This window comes from Gossypium hirsutum, chromosome D13 (genome assembly GCF_007990345.1).
Source record: "Gossypium hirsutum isolate 1008001.06 chromosome D13, Gossypium_hirsutum_v2.1, whole genome shotgun sequence".
Classification (NCBI taxonomy): domain Eukaryota; kingdom Viridiplantae; phylum Streptophyta; class Magnoliopsida; order Malvales; family Malvaceae; genus Gossypium; species Gossypium hirsutum.
Window position 1 is genome coordinate 59635023 of NC_053449.1, and position 21954 is coordinate 59656976.

The 21954-nt window shown below is 34.1% G+C and overlaps 2 protein-coding genes across 6 annotated transcripts; both read left to right on the forward strand.

Annotated features, from left to right (window-relative positions):
- Positions 1-1721: 1721 nt before the first annotated feature.
- On the forward strand, positions 1722-3576 carry LOC107937962 (pectinesterase). Its single transcript, XM_016870978.2, has 2 exons — positions 1722-2697; positions 2915-3576. The coding sequence occupies exons 1-2, from the start codon at positions 1722-1724 to the stop codon at positions 3574-3576; spliced, it is 1638 nt and encodes a 545-aa protein (XP_016726467.2).
- Positions 3577-6682: 3106 nt separating this feature from the next.
- On the forward strand, positions 6683-21849 carry LOC107937970 (helicase and polymerase-containing protein TEBICHI). 5 transcript variants are annotated; one of them, XR_005923106.1, is made up of 27 exons: positions 6683-6898; positions 7224-7639; positions 7781-7994; positions 8071-8943; positions 9431-9495; positions 9678-9783; positions 9882-10082; positions 10237-10437; positions 11058-11219; positions 11334-11573; positions 11760-11993; positions 12172-12522; positions 12697-12849; positions 13292-13513; positions 14290-14508; positions 14788-14905; positions 15195-16336; positions 16504-16701; positions 17167-17426; positions 17597-17786; positions 17901-18008; positions 18996-19348; positions 19892-20000; positions 20123-20263; positions 20434-20530; positions 20603-21269; positions 21351-21849. XR_005923106.1 is itself a non-coding variant. In XM_041109347.1 (26 exons), exons 1-26 carry the CDS (start codon positions 6860-6862, stop codon positions 20698-20700), a joined length of 6510 nt encoding a protein of 2169 aa, XP_040965281.1. In that variant the 5' UTR covers positions 6683-6859; the 3' UTR covers positions 20701-21820. The 5 variants fall into 5 exon arrangements, 4 of the variants coding, with proteins under 4 accessions (XP_040965281.1, XP_016726474.2, XP_040965283.1 ...); XM_041109347.1 differs by having other exon boundaries at positions 20603-21820; XM_016870985.2 differs by having other exon boundaries at positions 11760-11972; positions 20603-21820.
- Positions 21850-21954: the final 105 nt, after the last annotated feature.

Genomic DNA, 21954 nt, shown 5'->3' on the forward strand with positions numbered 1-21954 from the left:
ATTCTGCCATACAAATGAATGAAAATTTTAACAAAAAAGATTAATGTAACTTATGGGGATTAATTTGTTTATTTATTGAGTAGAGGGAACAAAATGTAATTTAATTCTTAATATAGGAATTTTCATGGTACTTTTACCGAGTATGATCTTCCAAAAAGACCTAAAATGGATTGAAAATATCATATTTATAATTTATCATTTATAATCTATAATTTGTAATATGTATAAAAGCAAATTATTTTATATATTTTTTCTTAAACATTAATAATTCATTTTATGTTAATTTTAATATGTTAACAATTCGCTAAATAAATTTTTTATTTGAATAATCTCATTATAGGTTTTGATTATATCTAGTCTTTTTGACACAATACTTAGAAATAACCAATAGCCCCCTAATTCATAAATAGGAGGATAATATGTTTCAACACACTCGAACTCACGTCCTCTTACATTGACAACAATATTCACACCGATCGAACTAAAACTCAATCGACAATTAACTTTATAATTTTGAATTCATTTATTTAAAAATTGAATCATTATATGTTGTTTAAATATTTAATCTGAAGCCTGACAAATAAGCATGTTCTCAAATTTGGCATGCCCGTGTATCATGTTAGTTCTTTTATATTAATGTTATTTTCTCACGGTTTATAAATATGTATTTTTAGATTTTAATAATTTGTTTTATGTAGATATGATTTGTTGATGTATAATTGGTATATTTATGTTATATTATTATGTATTATTTTTTGATAGTATGTTGTTATAGTGATGGTTAATTATTGTGTTTGTGTTGCATTTTGTTTCAAATCCATTTCATACATTTGCATAATTTATTATAGTAGTTTAATTGAAAGGAAAAAAAAATTCATGTTCTGATTATGGTCATGCTTTTTTTTTCATATATTTAAAATATTATATTTTTTTTATAAACTTTAGCATATTGATTATTGGCTTTATATATATATATATTTATATTTGTATATTTTTGTCGAATATTAGATTATGTTTTAATTGTTTTTCCTTGTCGGGAAATTTTTTTTTCATGATCAATATTAAGAAGATTCAAAATCATAAATCTTGTACATCTTAGCATAGGCATAGAGATTCTTGAGAATTTTATCCTTTCAAGACCCTAAGATATTAAATAAAAACTTTAATGGAATAAAAGGCCTTAAAGAATTTTTAAAAAATTTAATTCACTCCCAAGCTTTTGCATACAATTGACTTTTTGAACAAATTTGACCAGTGAGACCATTTAACCAACGTTAACGATTAGAAACTAATAACAATATTGATATGACCATTAACAAATGCCAAATCAGCCAACAAATGGTTGGTTAGCATCCTGTGGCAGATCAAGAAATACGACATCGGGGGAGGGGACAAAATTATATTAGTATTATCGACTACATAATTTTTTGAAATTCTAAACTTCTTAAATTTGATGATAACCACCAATCAATTAAATGCTTTGTTTAAAACCATTACGTTATAACTTATCTATAACAATATGATAAGGTATCATTATTCCTCTCCATGCAAAGAACCCTAATTTTAAAGACTCATACTTGCTATAAAACCCACCCACCATACATGATAAATTTCATCAAACAATAAAACCAAAGACGAAGTGAAGGGAAAGCAAGCTTCATTTCCCAATAAAGTTTTCTACTTCCTTATTCCCTTCATTTAGTTGGAGAAAATTAACAAATATGTCGAAGAAAGTGATTATAGCTGTGGTTTCAATCATTCTCGTGGTGGGAATCGTCGCTACCGCTATTGCTACAGTTTATCATAAACGTGGTGATAATACCGATTTGCATAAAAAAATTAACATAATGTCTAACTTTTGTTTATATACTCTGTATCAAGAATCTTGTTGGCAAACTCTCAATTCTGTTAATAGCACTGATCCTAAAGAGTTCATTGCCAAAGCTATCTTGGCCGCTGAGGAAGCAACCAATAAGTTTTTCAACTATTCTGACTCCCTGAGTATTCAGGTTGAAAACAATAGCCTCACAAAGATGGCCTTGGAAGATTGTAAAGATATGATGAACTATGCAATTGATTCATTTAAGGCTTCATACTCCAATGTTTATGATAGTGAATTGCACAACATCAATGTCAGCATAAATGATCTTAGAACTTGGCTAAGCGCTGGTATATCATACCAACAATCATGCTTGGATGGTTTCGAACACAACAACAACATGAAAGAAATCATGCAAAAGGGTATTATTGTTGCTAGTGAACTCACAAGAAATGCTTTGACAATTGTGACAAATTTGCAGAATATTCTTTCCAAATTTGACTTCCAGCTTAATATTACTAACGCTCGCAAACTTCTTGCTATTGAAAAGAATAATTATCCTTCATGGTTCACAGCTAAAGATCGACAACTTTTGACTAGGATTGATAACAACAACTTGAAGCCAAATGCTATTGTGGCTAAAAATGGCAATGGCCAATTCAATACCATTGGTGCAGCTTTAGTTGCTGCTCCTAAAAACTCCAATGTCCGACATGTGATCTATATCAAGGTTGGAATTTATAATGAATACATCACCGTTGACAAACAATGCACCAATATCCTCATGTATGGTGACGGCCCAAGGAAAACTATTGTAACTGGTAGAAAGGGTGTCAAAGATGGTGGCAGAATTACCACTTGGCAAACTGCCACTTTCTGTAAGTTTACAATAACTCAAACCATTTTGTTTTTGCTCAATTAGGATAATTATTTAGTTAATAGAAAAGGCCTTGCATAACAAACAATAAATATACGTAACATATAATTACAAACTAGAATTTCATAATTGGGTAAAAGGCAACTCATGCCAATCAATTATCACGATTCTCACCCATAATAATTGTTTTATAATAATATGATTTCATAATGGTGTAGCTGCTATTGGAAATGGGTTCATTGCCAAATCCATGGGATTCCAAAACACTGCTGGTCCTGAAAAGCACCAGGCTGTGGCTCTTCGCATTCAATCAGATAAGTCAGCCTTCTTCAATTGTAGGATTGATGCCTACCAAGACACCTTGTATAATCAAGTAAATCGCCAATTTTTTCGCAATTGTGTCATTTCTGGAACTATTGACTTCATATTTGGTGACTCCTCCACCGTCATCCAGAACTCATTGATCATTGTGAGGAGGCCAATGGATAATCAATTCAACACAGTGACAGCTCAAGGCAAGGACTACATTGATGAGAACACTGGTATCGTGATCCAAAATTGCAAGATTGTCCCTGAGAATAAACTATTCATCGATAGGTTCAAATTTGCAACATACTTGGGAAGGCCATGGAAGAAATTCTCTACAACTGTTATCATGGAGTCTAAATTGGGAGACTTCATTAGGCCTGAAGGATGGATAAGTTTTGAAGGACCTAACAAAAACAATTATGAAGAAACTCTTTACTATGCTGAGTACAACAACCGTGGCCCCGGTTCTAATCTTAATGAAAGGGTTAACTGGAAAGGTTACCACAAGATCAATAGGACAACTGCCATGAAATTCACTATTCAATCCTTCCTTTCGAGCAAAGAAAATTGATTACCTTTCTCTGACATTCCTTTCAATGCCATGCTATGATATTGAACATCATACAATTGAATAAATTAAGATAAATTAACTTTTATAGTGTTCTTTTAATATGATAAAAATCAAATGGAAAAATAAAACATAATACCACATTCTTTTTCACACATGGATATATAAAAGATCTTTAAATTGCATAGCCATCAACCATTGAATAAGATGTAAAATTTGTAGTTGATTGCATAACTATTTAAAATTTTGGATTAATTTATATTTTATGTATCATTATATTAAATTATTTAAAAATATAATAATATTAAATTATTGAATATTATATTTAAAATTCTAAAATATTTAATGTATAATTAAAATTACAAATAATTTATTAATTATTAAAAAGTATTTAAAATATATATTTTATGTATAATTATATTAAATTATTTAAATATTATCTAATTTAATTTATTTTTAATTTTGAGCATCATATTTAAAATGATCATTTTAACTTCCCACCACAATTTTCGATAGCAATGTCAAGCACATTCCTATAACACTTTCCAAAATGGCCACGTCAAGGCCGCAAAACGACAAAAGCCAACAATGACCTGGACTCAGTTTTAAACCATTTTACGTGTTTAAATGAATGCTTTAGTTCTTTAAATGTTTAATTCATAACAAATAAATTTTAAGTATTTAATTGTCGGTTAAAATATACTCGAAGTTCTTATATTCTTTGTAATTTGGAAATTTAGTCACTCCACTTTTATTTCATAGAACTTAGTTTTTATATTTTTAAATTTTTAAATTTTAAAATTCAGGTCCAATTGTTAATATCACTTTACAATTCATCTGCCAACTTTGTTGATGTGATATTTATAAATTAAAAAAAAATCACTTTGTAGCCGCGTAATAAAAAAATATATTGTTGTAATGATCTTGGATTTATCAGAAAAATTTTGACAATATTAACAAATTTGAATTTTTATTTGAAATGTAAATGGACTAATTTCTTAGAAATAAAAAGATAAGGACTAAATTTCAAATATATAAAGAATATAGGGACTTAAAACATATTTTAACCTTTTAAAGAACGGATGGAAAATTTACATCAATTGATTCTCCATTTTCTATTTAAGTAAAACAAATGATAGATTCCAACGATAATTACTTTATTTATTTTGTTTTATTTTCTTTTTTTTTTGTTGGGGTTTATTTGTAAATTGTTTGCCAACGATGAAAGTGGAAAAAGCAATCAAACGATACATCGTTTAATAATTCTATAAGAAAAAGTGGAAATAAAAACAATGTGTAAAGTGATTATTTTATGTGCTATTTGATAAATAGGAAAACAATTATTGTTGAATTTTTAATATGGAATTCAATAAATATTTATTTTGAATTATAGAAGTTGTTATTAGCAAAGTTGGTGCTGAGTGCTGACATTGTCGTAAGTACAAGAGAGCATACTGAAATACATTTATTTTATTATTTAAGAGTTTGGGAGGAAATTATGAATAATTTTAGATTTTATATTAAAAATATTAAATAAAAAATCATTAAAATATATTTAACTATATTTAAGCTAAAATTAAAAATAATTTATTTAAATTTAGTGGCGTATCTAATGGGGCTGGCATGCCCGACCCCCTAAAATGAAAAATATTCATTTAAGCTCTTTAGAAATTTTAAAATTTTAAATTAGTAAAGTTAAATTTGAACTTTGCCTCCCTAAAAATGAGAAATTTTTTATTTAATCTTTTAAAAATTATAAAAATATAGGCTATTAAAAATTAAAATTTAATTTCGATCCCCGCAAAAAAAAAACTTCTGATTTCTCCCCTGTTTAAATTTGATCTTTTATTTAAAAAACTAACTTAACTAACTCATAAAAAAAAATTTAACCAGTTTAGGTGGAATTCTATTATTGATTTTTTTTATAAGCTTTATTTTCATTTTTGAAAGTTGATTCTTATTTGTCTTAGTAAATTCATCTTAGTCCTTATATTTTTAACTTTAATTTTGATCAAATGGTAACGGTTAAATTCTTTAAGTTAAATTATATTATTTCCAAAATTTTATGTGGCAAACATGTTATCATACCTCCTTGTCATGTCATCCTACTATTTCACAATATACTTCCAAAGAGTCACACCATTTTAGTCAATAGATTTGGTTGCTACCGTTGAGGCAAGATTAAAATTTTAAAATTCAAAAAGTATAAGGACTAACAATGATTAAAATGAACCGATTGAGTTTTAACTTTGCTATTGCAATAATCAAGAAGGTATGGGTTCAAATAGGTGCTTAAACGCGTCTTTTCTGTCAGGAGAATTTATAGTAATAGGCTTTTATTAAAATAAATTAAATTGGAAAATAATGACTAAACTTAAAACTTATGCATAGTATATGACTAATATCAAAATTTATCAAAACAAATTTAAGTATTATTGTTTGAATAAAGATTGAAATTTCAAAATTTTTAAAAAATAAGAATTAAAATAGACTAATTTGAAAAATACATAAGTTAAAATTGATGAAATTTAATTTAATTTACCCATTCTTAAAATAAACACATAAAATAACTAATTTACCCTAAACAAACTTGAATTACACTAGCTATCTAAATATAATAATTTTTAGGGTAAATTATCAAAATATTCACCCAACTTTTAATATTTTCATTTTAGGCACCAAAAAGTTTACAAAATGAACACTTATATTACACAATTTGTTCATTTTGATCACTCTCCTCAAATTTGCAAAAGGAAATCCAAGCTTCATTCCAACTAATTCTTTTTCCATCTTGGATATTACTATCCACCTCATTTTGCATTAAAAAAATTATTTTCTTTTTAATTATAAATGACCCTAATGGAGTGACCAAAATAAAAAATTATGTAATGTGAGTGTCTAAATTACAAATTTTTTATTTTGAATGATTAAAATGAAAAATTTTAATCCTTGTGTGACTATTTGTGTAGTTTAGTCTAATTTTTACTTTCAGTGAAGCCGGAAAAGGAAAAAGTGAAAAAGTTAAATACATGAAGGGCACAATTGCAAATACATAATACTAATATTTTTGAATCACTAATTGAACAGTATCAAGTATTAGAGATTTAAAACTCGCTCTCGCTAGCTCCCGGTCTCTCTATCTCGCTCTCGCTGTGGCTTTCGCCACCAGGCTTTCTTGGCGCTCAGTTCGACGATTCAAACATCACCACAACGTCGCATTTGAGACTCCCAACACCATAAAGAAAGATCAGTCTTCGCAGAGTGTGGTCGATCTTTCCTATTTCCGATGATGGCGTCTGGTTCGCCTCGAGCACGCATCGATAAGGTTTCTCCTAAATCATTTTTTTCTCAAAACCCTAATCTTATTTCAATGTTATTTCGTTGGACGCTCAAATATCAAGATTTTGATTTTAGAATCGGATTATAACTTAATTTCTTTTTCCTCTTTTTTTTTTTGGATGAATTTATTCTCTTCGATTAATGTTCTTATTTACAAACTTGGAAGACATTTGTTTATTACCGAGTGTTGTATTTTGGGAAACTGATATTTGCAAGAGAATCCCACCTGAGAAAAAAAAATTGCGAGAAAAGTTTATAAAGAAGAGAAAGGCTTTGGATTGATATTTGCTTTCGTATTATTGGTTATGCAGTTTTTTGCTTCGAAGAAGAGGAAAACCCAATCACCTGGTTTGAAGACGGGGAGACTTGAAAAGAATGAAAAAACAACAGTGGAATCTTCTCCTAGTGCCAAAGGCACTTTGAACAGTTACATAAGAACGTCACAAGATAATGAAATCGTATACCCTTCATGTGCAACTTGTGGGAAAGATCCTATTAAAATGAACTTGGCATCGGAGATTGATAAATCTTTCAAACATGAAAATGAACACTCCTTGTTATTGGCAGAAACGAAGTCTCAAGCCTTTGAAGAGACTCATAAGGGAATATCTATGGGTTTGTCTGAGGCAGGAAATGCTGCCTTTGGAGATCATGCTGAGGGTGCTCAAATCGGGGAAAATCCAGAATTAAAAAAGTTTGCTACTGATTTTTTGTCTTTGTATTGTAGGTAATACTGTTGTATCTCGTTTATTTCCAAGAACTGTTGATTTTTAGCCTTTTTTTCCTAGTATTTAGATTGTGCCTTTTCTTCAACTCTGCCAAAGAAAAAAAACCATCTTATTATTATTCTAATTGTCTTCATATGTAGTGAAGTTCCAGTAAATGTTGATTCACCATCAGAGACGAAGGTGAATAATTTAAAGAGACATGGTGGTCCATCTATGTTGAGTGAGGAGGATAAAAGATTCAAGAAAAGGCATCTGATAGCCCAGCAGATAGAAACAGAAGATATTGCTGTTTGTTCTACTAAGAAGAATCTTGAATATGAAACTGGAGAATTCCTTTGCAACCCTTCTCAAGATGTGAGTGATAACTTTGCTCTAGTTTTGATGATTGAAATTCTCCCCACTTTTGTTTGACAATCTTTTGTTAATTAAGGTAAACACTAGTAGCAATCCATTTGAGCTTCAAGCAGGCTTAAGAAAGTGCACTACAGCAACCAAATCTGTCCTACATACAATGGAATGCCGTACACCTGGTTCATCAGTTATTAAAGGATGTTCTCATAGGACACCACAGTCAATGCGAGGAAGTTCTATGTTTTCTCCAGGGGAAGCTTTCTGGAATGAAGCTATTGAAATAGCTGATGGTTTGTTTTCTCAAAGTGATATGTTATCTGCTCGAGTTGCCGAAGGAATTAATAATCCGGAGAGCCAATACGAGGTAAACAATACAGGCAACTTAGGAAATACAAATGTTGGTTACAAGTCAAAGGAAATTTCAGATGAATGTGAGAGCAGAGTCAAACTTCAGGGAATTAGTGCTTCTTTGGAGTCAGCAGTGAAGCAGAAGAAAGAGATAGATAAAGAAGTGTCTCTGCTGCCTGTCAAGCATCTCGACTTTTCATTTGAGGACAAAAACTTGGATGGAGGTATTTGCCATGTATTAGAAAAGGACAGTCAAGAGGCTGAAGGCAGTATTATCAATCATATATTGCCACCAACTGTTAATAAACTGATAGATCATGCTGAACTACAGAAAACTGAAGAGGGAGGAAAACTAGAACAGGCATCTATTCATGTGGTGCCCAAAGTGGAAGTTAATTTATCAAGTCAAGATAGTGATAGCATAACTTCCATGTCACCAGCTAATGCAGCAAAGAAGTCAATTGGTACTGATGAAGGCAATGAATCCAGTACTCCATTAAATTCTGTGGCGCTTAAAGACAAGCTAAGTATCAGCAGTTGGCTTCCTTTAGAGATATGCAAAATATATAAAAAGAAAGGAATTGAACAACTCTACCCATGGCAGGTATATTTAAATATTTGCATGACCCCCTCCCCCCCCCCCTTACATACACCCCTTGTAGGGATCAATTTGGACAGGTTGATTCAGCACTTATTGTTGGGATTTTGTTTTTTGGTTCTTGACTAAACCGTGATATGTGCCTTTTTGGGTTTGAATTGTAATTATAATTGCATTTTTCTTGATAATCATGCTTAAATGCATGCCAAGGTATCAATATTCAATTATTCATTCTGTAGTTCCATCCTTAGACATGCTACCTGGATATGCGCACACGTTTTTATATATGTTATTTATTACTTTTGCTATTGATATCTGTTTTTATGTAGTTCTTTTGGCCTACTTTTGGTTAGTCAATCCATTAGTATTATGTTACTTTTATTGTTTATTTAAATGAATTGAATTGATGGTGCTGTCAAACATTGTTATCTTTTTCTTGGCTTTTTGCATACCGTGTTTGAGTATTTTATTTGCGTAAACTTCTCCTTTCCAGGTTGACTGCCTTCAGGTAGATGGTGTACTGCAGAGAAGAAATCTTGTATATTGTGCATCTACAAGGTACTTTATAAGTATTTAGAACTAAGGATAAGTTTTTTCATGGTCATTTTTTGTTCCTCTCTTTGACTGATATTTTAGCAACAGTACCTGTTTCTGTGATAGAAAACGTTGTATAGGATTTGTTTGGCTCTTGATATGTTGTCTTGCATTATATATGCATAACCTTTTTCTTTCTGCCACAGCGCTGGGAAAAGCTTTGTCGCAGAAATTTTGATGTTGCGGCGGTTGATATTAACAAGAAAAGCAGCATTACTCGTGCTTCCTTATGTTTCAATCTGCGTAGAAAAGGTTGTTGGGCACCAAATATTACTTATTCACCAGATAATAGCTGATACAAACTAGGTCTTCTTGGGCAACTTATACTTATTTGCTTAAACATTCTGCAGGCAGAACATCTGGAGGTCCTTCTTGAACCACTTGGAAAACAAGTTCGTAGTTATTATGGAAATCAGGGTGGTGGCACACTTCCTAAAGATACTTCTGTAGCTGTTTGTACAATAGAGAAGGCAAATTCTTTAGTTAACAGATTGCTGGAAGAGGGTCGTCTGTCAGAAATCGGAATTATTGTGATAGATGAACTGCACATGGTATTTTATGACTAATCTTTTTGTTGGCCTTGCTTATTACTGTGCACTTTGGTTTTGTGAATACCTTTTTCTAATTGTCCTTATTCTCCCTTCATGCTTTTTACATTTTGGATGGACTAATGTTGATAGTTCCCATGCCTATGATTCATGGCAGGTTGGTGATCAGAGTAGGGGTTATCTTCTGGAACTTCTGTTGACAAAACTTCGTTATGCAGCTGGTGAAGGCACGCCAGAATCAAGTAGTGGAGAAAGTTCAGGTTCCAGTAGTGGTAAGGCTGATCCAGCTCATGGTTTACAAATTGTAGGGATGAGTGCAACGATGCCAAATGTGGAAGCTGTTGCTGATTGGCTTCAAGTAAGTGAGATTTACAAAGTATCAGTGTTTCCTCATTTTGCTGTCTCTCTTTCCTTTCAATTGTTCATTAATATCTTTGATCTCATGAATGTTTTTCCTTCATGATATTGATGTCTGCCTGGGGATTGTTTATAATGCTGTGAAGCTGTTGGCTGGTGGATGTATCCATGACTTGGTTTTAGCATGTTGATATATTTATATTAAAATTCACCCAAATCAACTGATTTTAGACTATTGAACATGTGTGCTTCACAATAAATTATTTTTTTGATAATATTAGAATAATAGTATGCTCTATAAAGCTTTTTATAAATGCAGGCTCCTTAATCAGTCAACTGCTTATATTATTTGATTTTTTTTTCTGGTTTTCTAATAGTTTCTCGCGATCCAATTGGATGGATTTTGTTTTAAATATTCCGGAATTTTATCCTGTCAAGTTTTTGTTAATCAATGATGGAGTTGAAGAAACAGAGTTCTTTAAAAGAATTCAACACCAGAAATATTTTACGTTGAAGGGTCATATATCAATTTTGTTGTCACACCACTTTTTTTTTCATATTATTTATGCTTTCTTATGTGCTTACTGGTTTGTCATTTGTTTGTCATCCCTCCGCATTTAGGCAGCTCTGTACCAGACAAATTTTCGACCAGTTCCATTGGAGGAGTTTATTAAAGTTGGCAATACCATTTATGACAAGAATTTGGATCTTGTTAGAACAATTCCAAAGGCAGTTGACCTTGGTGGTAAAGATCCTGATCATGTTGTTGAACTGTGCAATGAGGTTGGGACACTTGGTATTTTTTGCTGTATTAAAATTTTTTTGTACTTCATTTTTCAGGTAAGCTCTAGGTTTTATGAGTGTTGGCAAATTTTTAATTTATGGAATGTACTCCAGGTTCTTCAAGAGGGCCAGTCAGTGTTGATATTTTGTTCTACTAGGAAAGGATGTGAATCAACTGCAAAGCATGTGGCAAAATTTCTCAAGAAATTCTCCGTCACTGCCCATGGTGATAACAGTGAGTTTATTGATATTACTTCAGCAATAGATGCCTTGCGAAGGTGTCCTGCTGGGTTGGATCCAGTATTGGAAGAAACTCTTCCTTCTGGTGTTGCATATCACCATGCAGGTCTCACGGTACTTCCTCCCAACTCTTATATTTGTTATTGTTGTTCTAGTAGTAACTTTTACTTGTTATTTTTTTTTCCTTTATTACCCTGTACAAGTTACAATAATGTAAGTTTTTTAGCCTCTTATTGATTGTCCAATCTAGAAAGTTCTTTTACTTTTTAATGGTCAGTGTGTACTTTTGTTTTTGTAAAGGTTGAGGAAAGAGAGGTTATTGAAACCTGCTATCGTAGAGGGTTTGTTCGTGTCTTAACTGCTACATCTACCTTAGCTGCTGGTGTCAACTTACCTGCCAGGAGAGTAATTTTTCGACAACCCCGAATTGGCCGTGATTTTATTGATGGGACTAGATACAAACAGATGGCTGGTCGGGCTGGTCGGACTGGTATTGATACAAAAGGAGAAAGTGTAGGTTCAATAATTTTATGGGTATCTGTTTTTGTCTTGTCATTTTTTATATTCTGCATTTACAGTAATTGTATTGACTCTAAGAGTTACAACTGTTCATTTTCATTTCTTTTCATTGTATTTGAAATAAGTTTTCTTTTTCCTTTTTGGTTTTCCATTAATTATTAATTTTCTTTCTACCATTTTCACGTGTACACAGGTGCTTATTTGCAAGACAGAAGAGATCAAAAGAATTAAAGGACTTCTAAATGAAAGCTGCCCACCATTGCAGTCTTGTTTATCAGAAGATAAGAATGGAATGACTCATGCAATTCTAGAAGTTGTGGCTGGTGGAATGGTTCAAACTGCCAATGATATTAACCGCTATGTTAGATGTACTCTTCTCAATTCTACAAAACCATTTCAAGAGGTTGTAAAATCGGCTCAGGAATCTCTTCGGTGGCTGTGTCATAGAAAATTTCTTGAATGGAATGATGAGACCAAGTTATATGGTACTACTCCCCTAGGACGTGCAGCCTTTGGCAGTTCCCTTTGCCCAGAGGAGTCACTGGTAAAGCTTATTTTGTTTGTATTGTTTAATTTCAAATTAGCTTTTTGATGGTCCAGCAGTTTTCAGCATTGTTTCTCTTTCTATCAGAACTTTTATGTGTGGATCATATCCCCAGTGATAGGAATAAAATTTGTTATGTTGACATGAAGTATAATTATTTTACTAATCTCACAGATTGTACTGGATGATCTTTCAAGGGCTAGAGAAGGCTTTGTGCTTGCATCTGATTTGCATTTAGTTTATCTAGTAACACCAATCAATGTTGAAGTTGAGCCAGATTGGGAGTTGTACTATGAACGCTTCATGGAGTTGTCTGCTCTTGAGCAGGTGCATTTGCGTCTTGTTTAAATTCTCAATTCTTTTGGATGCATTGCGAATTTTTAACAGTAAATTTTAGCCTTACAATAGGCAAGCGCAATTTTTTACTCTAATCTTGAACCCTTGTCTCCCGGTTGCTTCCTTTCTTAGTGATGATTTACTTGGACTGCTTTGGCTCCTCTGCAATTATATTGTTTGTGTTTTTAAGTTACAACTGTTGATTTCTTGAGTCATGCTAAAGAGATATTTGATTTCTTGCACTGTAATCATGATTAATGGAAAGAAAATGAGATAATGGTGCTCCAGCTTTTTAGAAATGGGATATTTCCTAGTTGATAATACTGAATATTTTAACAGATAGAAAGAGATGATTTAACATTTGAATTCAAGAGTATTGTTATTTCTGAATGATATGAAAGTAAAATTTTCTTCTGTATTTATTGAGATGCAGTCTGTTGGTTATCGAGTTGGAGTAACAGAACCATTTTTAATGCGCATGGCTCATGGTGTACCTATCTCCAAATCAAATGGATTAAGAGATAGCCTGAAGAGGTTACCTGCACAGTTTGGAAATCAACCTGGGATCAACAACAGCACTATGCTTTCAGACGAGCAAACACTTCGAGTGTGCAAACGGTTTTATGTTGCCCTCATATTGTCAAGATTAGTGCAGGTCTCTTTGCCTTTTTTCTCTCCATGTCAATTATACTATTATTGTTAGTGCATAGTATATGTATCCTTATTACTTCTATTAAATATATGTGCCTGTAGTATATGATTATTATGATACTTTGTGAATTAAAAGCAAAATGTTATGTATATGTTTCTGGTAAGTGTCCAGTTGCCCACTAACCTGAGCTGGTGATGGTCCTGGTCAGACGGTGCTACATTCGATGCTCGGAGGTATCTCTGGTGATATGGCTGGTGAACTATAACTTTCTGGAGATCAAACAACTCTGGTGTCCCCATACTGTTGGTCTATGTCATCCAATGACTCTAGGCCCATCTATTTGGTCTAACTATGGTTTATAAATAACTCTGAAGTATCGATTCCTTTATGAAAGGTATCGAGACTTGGCAGTTTATCGGTATTGATACCCAGCCTTTGGGTATCATTATCAGGATCCTCTAATTTTTTCTTCTTCTAATTTTGCTGTGATGCTTGTAAGTACCGATACTCACCCTTCGAGTGTTTAAACTTGGCCTATAAGTATCAGTATTTGGAGTCTAGGTATCCGTACTGCAAAGTCAGTAGCCAAAATAGTGAAACAGGGGAGTTGCAAATTGATGTACTCCATGTAATTATCTCCTTTCGTCTTTGACCTACTATGTCTAGTTGTTCAATTGATTGTTCCTTGTACATAAGTCTCTGATCATGCATATCATTCATAATTTTCCCCCTTTTTTCCTGGTGTTTTAAATTCATGTTCTGTAAATTCTTCAATGAAGGAAGCTCCAGTAGGTGAGGTTTGTGAAGCTTTTCGAGTGGCAAAAGGCATGGTGCAAGCCTTACAAGAGAATGCTGGAAGGTTTGCATCGATGGTTTCCGTGTTCTGTGAGAGACTAGGATGGCATGATCTAGAAGACTTGGTAGCAAAGTTTCAAAATCGTGTTTCTTTCGGAGTCAGAGCAGAGATTGTAGAGCTTACTACTATTCCATACGTTAAGGTAATATTTTGTATTCTTGAGTTATAGACTTTGTTACTTCAATTCTCCATTTTAAACATGTGTGGCAGATGTTTTGGACTGACATTGGCATAACTTTTACTCTTATAGACAATGATTATCTATTTATAAGAGAAAAACTTATGAAATGCTGAATTAACTTGTAATGTGAATATACAAGAATATCATCATGCTGATTCATTACTATTTATGCATGGTAGAGTGTCTGATGATCTTAGTTTTTCCATTGCCTCATATTTGCAATTTTATGTCTGATTTTAGGGGTCACGGGCTAGAGCACTTTATAAAGCTGGTTTGCGTACACCTTTAGCAATTGCAGAGGCATCTATTCCTGAGATTGTTAAAGCTCTTTTTGAATCCTCCTCGTGGGTTGCACAAGGTGAAGTTTTTTCAAGGTTTTGATTATATTATTTCCCCAATCAAGGGTTATGGAAATGATAGATTATTTTGATGCACTGTCTTAAATGTTTGATGCGTCCTTAATTTGGGATAAATCTATTACTTTTATTGTTATGTTTTTTTCTTTTTTGGTTATCTGGCGTAGGTTTTGTTTTCTTGAAGTAGTTACTTTATTATTAAAAACAGCTGCTGTGTTGCTTTTCTTTGTTTTTGTACTTCTCTTTTCTATTTCAATTTTTACCATATTGACAAACTTGATATGTCTTTAGAAAGCTTATCACAGCGACGCATGCAGTTTGGCGTGGCAAAGAAGATCAAGAATGGTGCACGCAAAATTGTCCTAGATAAAGCTGAAGAAGCCAGGGCCGCTGCCTTCTCAGCTTTCAAATCACTTGGCTATAGTGTCCCACAATTTTCTCGACCTTTGATATTGAGTGGAAGTCCAGGAGGAGAGGAAGCTGCAAGTACCGGTGCTGGGGATGGCTCTCCTTGCAATGTTATTGGGGTTGAGCAAATCCACACGTCAGCCATGCCACTGATGGAAACTGGCAAGAATTTGGAGAAAGTTTCTTCACCTAATGAAGGAATAATGCTGACAAAAGCCTCAGCTGATAACTTAGTGGCTTCAGCAGAAGTAAACATAGACACTACCTTGCAGAGCAACTTAGGTTTGGAAAATCCTGCAGCTGTAACTGGTGACAAGGTCAATGCTGTCGTTGAACAAGGCAGAAGTATAAAGATGGCAACTGTTAGTGAATATCTGGATCAAGGAATGCAGGATAGGCTCAATGAAGATCTCTCTGTTGGCAATGCAGATAGTGCTTGTGCGAAAGGTCCTCTCAATGCAGTTAATGCACCCGGTGGATTTGATTCTTTCCTGGAGCTGTGGGAAACTGCTCCGGAATTCTGTTTTGACGTTCACTTCAACAGACGATCAGAAGCAAATTCTGTTGCTCCCTTTGAGATACATGGCATAGCAATCTGTTGGGAAAATTCTCCTGTGTACTATGTAAAATTGCCCAAGGATTTACTATGGTTGGATAATAGAAAAAACAATTTCTTCTTATCAACAAGTGCCTCTAGTGGTAAATGCAACAGCCTACCCCCAGAGCATATGTTGGAGATGGCTAAATTGAGATGGAAGAGAATTGGTGATATAATGGGAAAAAATGGTGTCCACAAACTTACATGGAACTTAAAAGTGCAAATTCAAGTGCTTAAAAGTTCTGCCATTTCTATTCAGAGATTTTCTGGCATGCATCTTGGAGGGAAAGATATGGGTCTGGAAATTATTGACAATTCATGCTTGTTATTACCACCAGTTCTGATTAATGATGGATTTGATATGTGCATCGCAGCATGGATTCTTTGGCCTGATGAGGAGAGAAGCTCTAGACCCAACCTAGAGAATGTAATTTGCTGTGCCTGTTACAGAAATTAACAATTTTGGGTTAATAGATTAAATAGCTCTTAATGTTGGTTCTTAATTTCCATTTTATTTTTGGCTAGCCCAACTTATATTTAGACCTTGAAATTGTTAAGACATTCCTTATAGTTCAAGTTATTGTGATCTCTTAGGAAGTAAAGAAAAGGCTATCCAGTGAGGCAGCTGCAGCTGCTAATCAGAGTGGCAGGTGGAAGAATCAGATGCAGAGAGCTGCACATAATGGTTGCTGCCATAGAGTTGCTCAAACACGTGCCTTATATTCTGCATTTTGGAAGCTACTCATCTCTGAAAAACTTATTGACGTGTTTTCATATATTGAAACACCATTGGTAAGCTCTCCTATACATTTTCTTGAGGGACTATAATTAGATCTAGGCATGTCAAACTGTGGTGGTAGGTAACTCTAACCTAAATAAGGGGTGGGGAGTTTAATGCTCTCCCATCCCTGTCCCTGACCTGGATCCCAGATTAAACCCATCTCTGGTGCCTTAATGGCAAAGATGGTTGATTCCTTAAGGGTAGTGCATTAGTGATGTCCTGCTTCTTAGGTGATGCCTTCTGGCATACTGCTTATGAGCAGTTGTTAGTTTTTGACTAATATTTTTCTTCCTCTTCTAGGGGTTCTAGTGTAATTCATGTTGGTTTCTCTTGAACTTATTCTTGATAATCTATTATGCGGAAATAATAGTTTCTCATCTTAGAAGCTATGGAACAAATATTTTATAATGATTTTGCTCTTTAACTGGTTCCATTAGCAATGCACAGTGATATATTAATGTTAGGTTTAATATTAGGTTAGGGTCCTTGCTGAGATGGAGCTTTGGGGAATAGGCATCAACATGGAGGGATGCCTCTGGGCACGAAACCTGTTGGGTGAAAAACTAAGATATCTTGAGAAGGAAGCTTATAAGTTGGCTGGCATGAAATTTTCATTGAGCACAGCTGCTGATATTGCAAATGTTCTGTATGGGCATTTGAAGTTGCCTGTGCCAGAGGGGCGAAATAAAGGAAAGCAGCATCCAAGCACTGACAAGCACTGCTTGGATCTACTGAGGTATTTCAAAAGTTATTTTCTTTATGCATGTTATAGATGCAGAACCATAAACAGGGTTTCTAAAAGTGTCATAAGGTTGATGCCAATTGTTTATGCATTAGAGAGCATTAAACATCCAATTATTCAAGGGATGCTGCTTTTATTCTAATATGGATGTGGTTTGGATTTAGGGATGAGCATCCAATTGTTCCAGTCATTAAAGAGCATAGAACGTTGGCAAAGCTCTTAAACTGTACGTTGGGATCCATTTGTTCACTTGCTAGGTTGTCTCGGAGTACAAACAAATACACATTACATGGTCGTTGGCTCCAAACATCGACCGCAACTGGTCGTCTTTCAATGGAGGAACCGAACCTTCAGGTTGTTGCATTCTCACACTTAAAGTAACTTGTGTAGTTTTCTTTTATAAGATTAATTTTATCATTTGTGTTATGACCTATTTTGTTTAGCAGTTTGTTTGTTTCTGATATGTAGTGTGTTGAGCATATGGTTGAGTTCAGTCTGAGCAAAGATAAAAATGGAAGTGATGCCAATACGGATCACTATAAGATTAATGTCCGTGACTTTTTTATTCCTACTCAGGTAAGGATTGTTTAGCTTGTGCTCCTTAAAGTGCTGCAATGCTGTTACATGCTTTCAAGTATTTACTAAAGAGCTGCCTTTCAGACACCTACCTTATAGAACTGTTGTTAGTTTTTCTTCTATAACCTTCTTAAGTTTCTAAAAGTAGACCAGATTGTCGTTGCAATTATGTGTTGTATGCTGATCCTAAAAATAGATCCTAGAGTCTTACAGTGTAAACTATGCTGGAAGATTAGAATCTGTGGATCTTCCTTTTGTTGGATGGTTGCTCATGAGGGTGTGCTTGGTGGGTGGAAAAGTGAAGAAAATAAATTTTGAGTGTGCTTGGTAGGGAAGAAAAGTGAGAGGAAAAAAAATAGGAGAGATTATCATTTTTAATCCTAATGCACAAAAAACAGTCATTTCAAATTGGAATGATGAGAGAAGGGACAATGAGAGATGCGAATGTTAATTTAAAGTTACACATTTTTCAAATATTTTATTTTCTTTCCTTTCATTTTTCAACTCTACCAAGCAATGAATGGAAAGAAACTTACTTTTTCTTTCCATTTTTCCATCCTTCCTACCAAGCACAACTATGGAAAGAAAATTTATATTTTCCATTTTTCTATCCCTTCAATTTTTCATCTTTCCAATTTTCTTTTCACTCTACTAAGCAAAGCCAAAAGGTTAGGTCAGTTGATCTGCTGATTGTTGGTTGGTTTAAACTAGGGAGGTGAGACTTTTGTAGACTAGTGGGTGTTGCAAGAGTGGGTTTGAATTTTTAGCACAGACAGCTTTTATAAAGCTGTAAGTGGGGAAGGTAACCGGCTTTTCATTTTAGGTAATGATGGAATTCGGGGGTTGGGACAGAGAGGACAAGGGCCTTTGTCAATGTCTTTGGGGTGCTTATTAGGAGTTCTTATTTCTTTTTTAATATTCATCAGAAGGTCATTATTTGGAAGTTGTTTGTCTTACCATGGTGAGTATTTCCCACTTTAATTGCAGGATAACTGGTTACTATTAACAGCAGACTATTCTCAAATAGAGCTGCGGTTGATGGCCCATTTCTCCAATGACTCTGCTTTAATTAAACTCCTTAGTAAGCCACAAGGTGATGTTTTTACCATGATGTCAGCACTATGGACTGGGAGGGCAGAAGATTCTGTCAGCTCCAATGAGCGAGACCAAACGAAAAGGTTAATCTATGGCATTCTTTATGGAATGGGTGCTGACACACTTGCTGAACAACTAAACTGCACCCCAGATGAAGCTAAAGAAAAAATTAAAAGCTTTAAAAGCTCTTTTCCCGATGTTGCGTCCTGGCTTCGTGAAGCCGTGGCATCTTGTCGTCAAAAGGGGTGAGGAAGTTCTTTATTATTTCTTGAGAAGACTAGATAGTGAATCAGTTTCATATGGGATAGCCTTCCAACTAGCATCATCTCATATTCTATTCCTTCTCGTAACTCATCAGTTATATATGAAAATGCTGCGACTGTTTACTTATGACGACTAAAAAAAGGGGAAAAAGGAAAAAGAACTATAAAACAATTATTTTTATTGATTGTCTAATCTGCATTCTCTCCAATTAATTTGTTCATTTCAAAAAAAGAATCTTCTTTCCTTTTATGTCTTATTTGTCTGTTATTGCTCCATATTAAAGGGCTATTGCTTTGTAGACCTCTTATTTGTGCTTCGAATGATTTATATCTGCTTAATGTCTTACTGTTCAGAGTTTTTATCACTGGCGTTAATTGTCTGCATCTCTTCAGTGAAGGCTTACGTAATATCTAATACTTTGAGAAATGCAAAATCTTAATGTTGCAGCATGCTCAAAATTTAATCTTCATCAAGGAACTCTTATTAATTTTTATTTTTTTTCTCTATATTTGCCTGTAATCCAGATATATAGAAACCCTCAAGGGAAGAAAGCGCTTCTTGTCGAAAATAAAAATTGGAAACAGCGAAGAAAAATTAAAAGCTCAAAGGCAAGCTGTGAATTCTATTTGTCAGGTAAATAGCAAATCCCCTCTTTTTTTTTTTTTCTCTTTCTTCTTTTGCATGTTTGAGGTTACCTTTGTCTATAGGTGACATGAAATCATAGCCTCCTATTTCTGATAGTCTCTTATCTACAGGGATCCGCTGCTGACATAATCAAAATAGCAATGATAAAATTGCATTCCGTCATCGTTGAAGGGGTTGACAGCCTAGAATCTGGTTCTTCAATTTTGACCAAGTTTCACATGCTTAAAGGCCGCTGCCGAATCCTTTTGCAGGTTTTTTAAGAAATTGCTGCCTTCAATTTATATTGTTTCTCTTATTATGGTTGCTTCAGTGAATCACTTCCTCCTACCATTCTGCCTCTTTGAGGATAATAATTCATGAAGATTTTCTTAAACTCTATGCTCTAAAATGTAGTTGACTGAATCTATGTTGCCATTTTTAGGTGCATGATGAATTAGTGCTGGAAGTTGATCCTTCAGTGATAGATGAAGCTGCATCGCTGCTGCGAATGAGCATGGAAAATGCCGTCTCCCTTCTAGGTAAGTGTTTACATATTTCTTAACTACGTTGTATAACACATTTTCATGTTTCTTCTTATTCCTTGTTTCCAGTTCCTTTGCGTGTTAAGCTGAATGTTGGAAAGACATGGGGCTCTTTGAAGCCTTTCCAGGCTGATCAACAAATGGAGGAAGCTATATCAAATGTTTAGATCAGTAGGAGATATCCTGTTCTCTACTTCAAAATGCAGTTATATCAAATATGAATGGAATATGATCAAGATTTTAACTTGCTGGAGATCTTCTGATTCCGATGTCTTCGATTAGAGGTTTAAGGAAAATATCTCTTAAAAGGGAATTTTGGTTGAGTGGGGGTGCAAATGGCATATAGGAATGGTTACTGGCTCAACTTTAAGGACTTGGAAAGCCAAATTCTATGGGATCGATGATGCATATGGTGACAGATTGCTACTGCTTTGGCTTTTGCCAAAGGAACCATGTAAGCGCTGGTTGTTTTCTGAGTTGTGGTTGTGGCCTAGGAGACAACTTATGCATAATTCTGCTTATGGCACACTATAGAGATTTCACCTGCCATGCTCTGCACCCTTATCTGCTATCGTCTACTTTTTGCGTCGGGTTTATTTTTCTACCTTGGTAGAGATCGTGTGAACATTTCCCGAGCTTGGAAGTAGTAAAGCCAATCATGGACTCTAGTGACGTTGCACAGTATTTGTCCTCTCCTTGATTGTGTTCTTCATCATCTCAGCTTCCATTGATCCAGGTTTCACTGAAAATTTGTTCAAATTTTTGGAAACTTTTGGGAATGTGGCAAGGTAGAGAAGTTGATATTATGTATTTTCAGTGAAATCAAATCATTGCTGCTCCGGAATGCATGCCATTTTTCCAGATTGAGAACAACTATATCTGGATCATCAAAGACTTGAGATTTTGGGTCGCTGCGTGATTGTAAAGAAAGGTTTCTGCTTCACCTTTGCCTCCAACTTTATACAGTCATGTCACACAAGGCAGCTCCTTTGCCTCCGGGGATCACATCAGTGTCACCTCTGGCTTTCATTACCTGTTTTCACATGAGCTACGCGGTTCCCATTGTTCATAGAAGCGTCCCCAGGTTTATCTTTTCCTATGTCGACATTTCAAATCAATCCTTTCTAAATGGAGGGGTGGTTTGAACAATAGAGGTGAGGTAGGTCAAGGTGGGTTTTTTCTTCTTCTTAAAGGTATATCAAAATAATTTTGATATTTGTATGGTTTGCTCTACCTGTATTTATATGTTCTTTTAAAAAGATAATAAAGTAACAATTCATTATACAATCTGAAAGTAAAATATATATTGAAATGGATATGGAGGTAGTAATGGTATTTAGCATTCACGGCAAAACAGGGTGAAGGTTGAGACAAAGCTTGATCACAGTTGACCAGTGGTGGATTTGATAATATTTAATTTG

What these genes read in the sequence shown, in the direction of transcription:
- LOC107937970 (XM_041109347.1), top strand. Translation starts at nt 6,860, where the DNA reads ATGATGGCGTCTGGTTCGCCTCGAGCACGCATCGATAAG. An exon ending in AACAACTCTACCCATGGCAG is followed by an intron (nt 8,944 to 9,430) that starts GTATATTTAAAT and finishes TCTCCTTTCCAG; the next exon opens with GTTGACTGCCTTCAGGTAGA. An exon ending in TTGTTGAACTGTGCAATGAG is followed by an intron (nt 11,220 to 11,333) that starts GTTGGGACACTT and finishes AATGTACTCCAG; the next exon opens with GTTCTTCAAGAGGGCCAGTC.
- LOC107937962 (XM_016870978.2), top strand. Translation starts at nt 1,722, where the DNA reads ATGTCGAAGAAAGTGATTATAGCTGTGGTTTCAATCATTCTCGTGGTG. An exon ending in TTGGCAAACTGCCACTTTCT is followed by an intron (nt 2,698 to 2,914) that starts GTAAGTTTACAA and finishes ATAATGGTGTAG; the next exon opens with CTGCTATTGGAAATGGGTTC.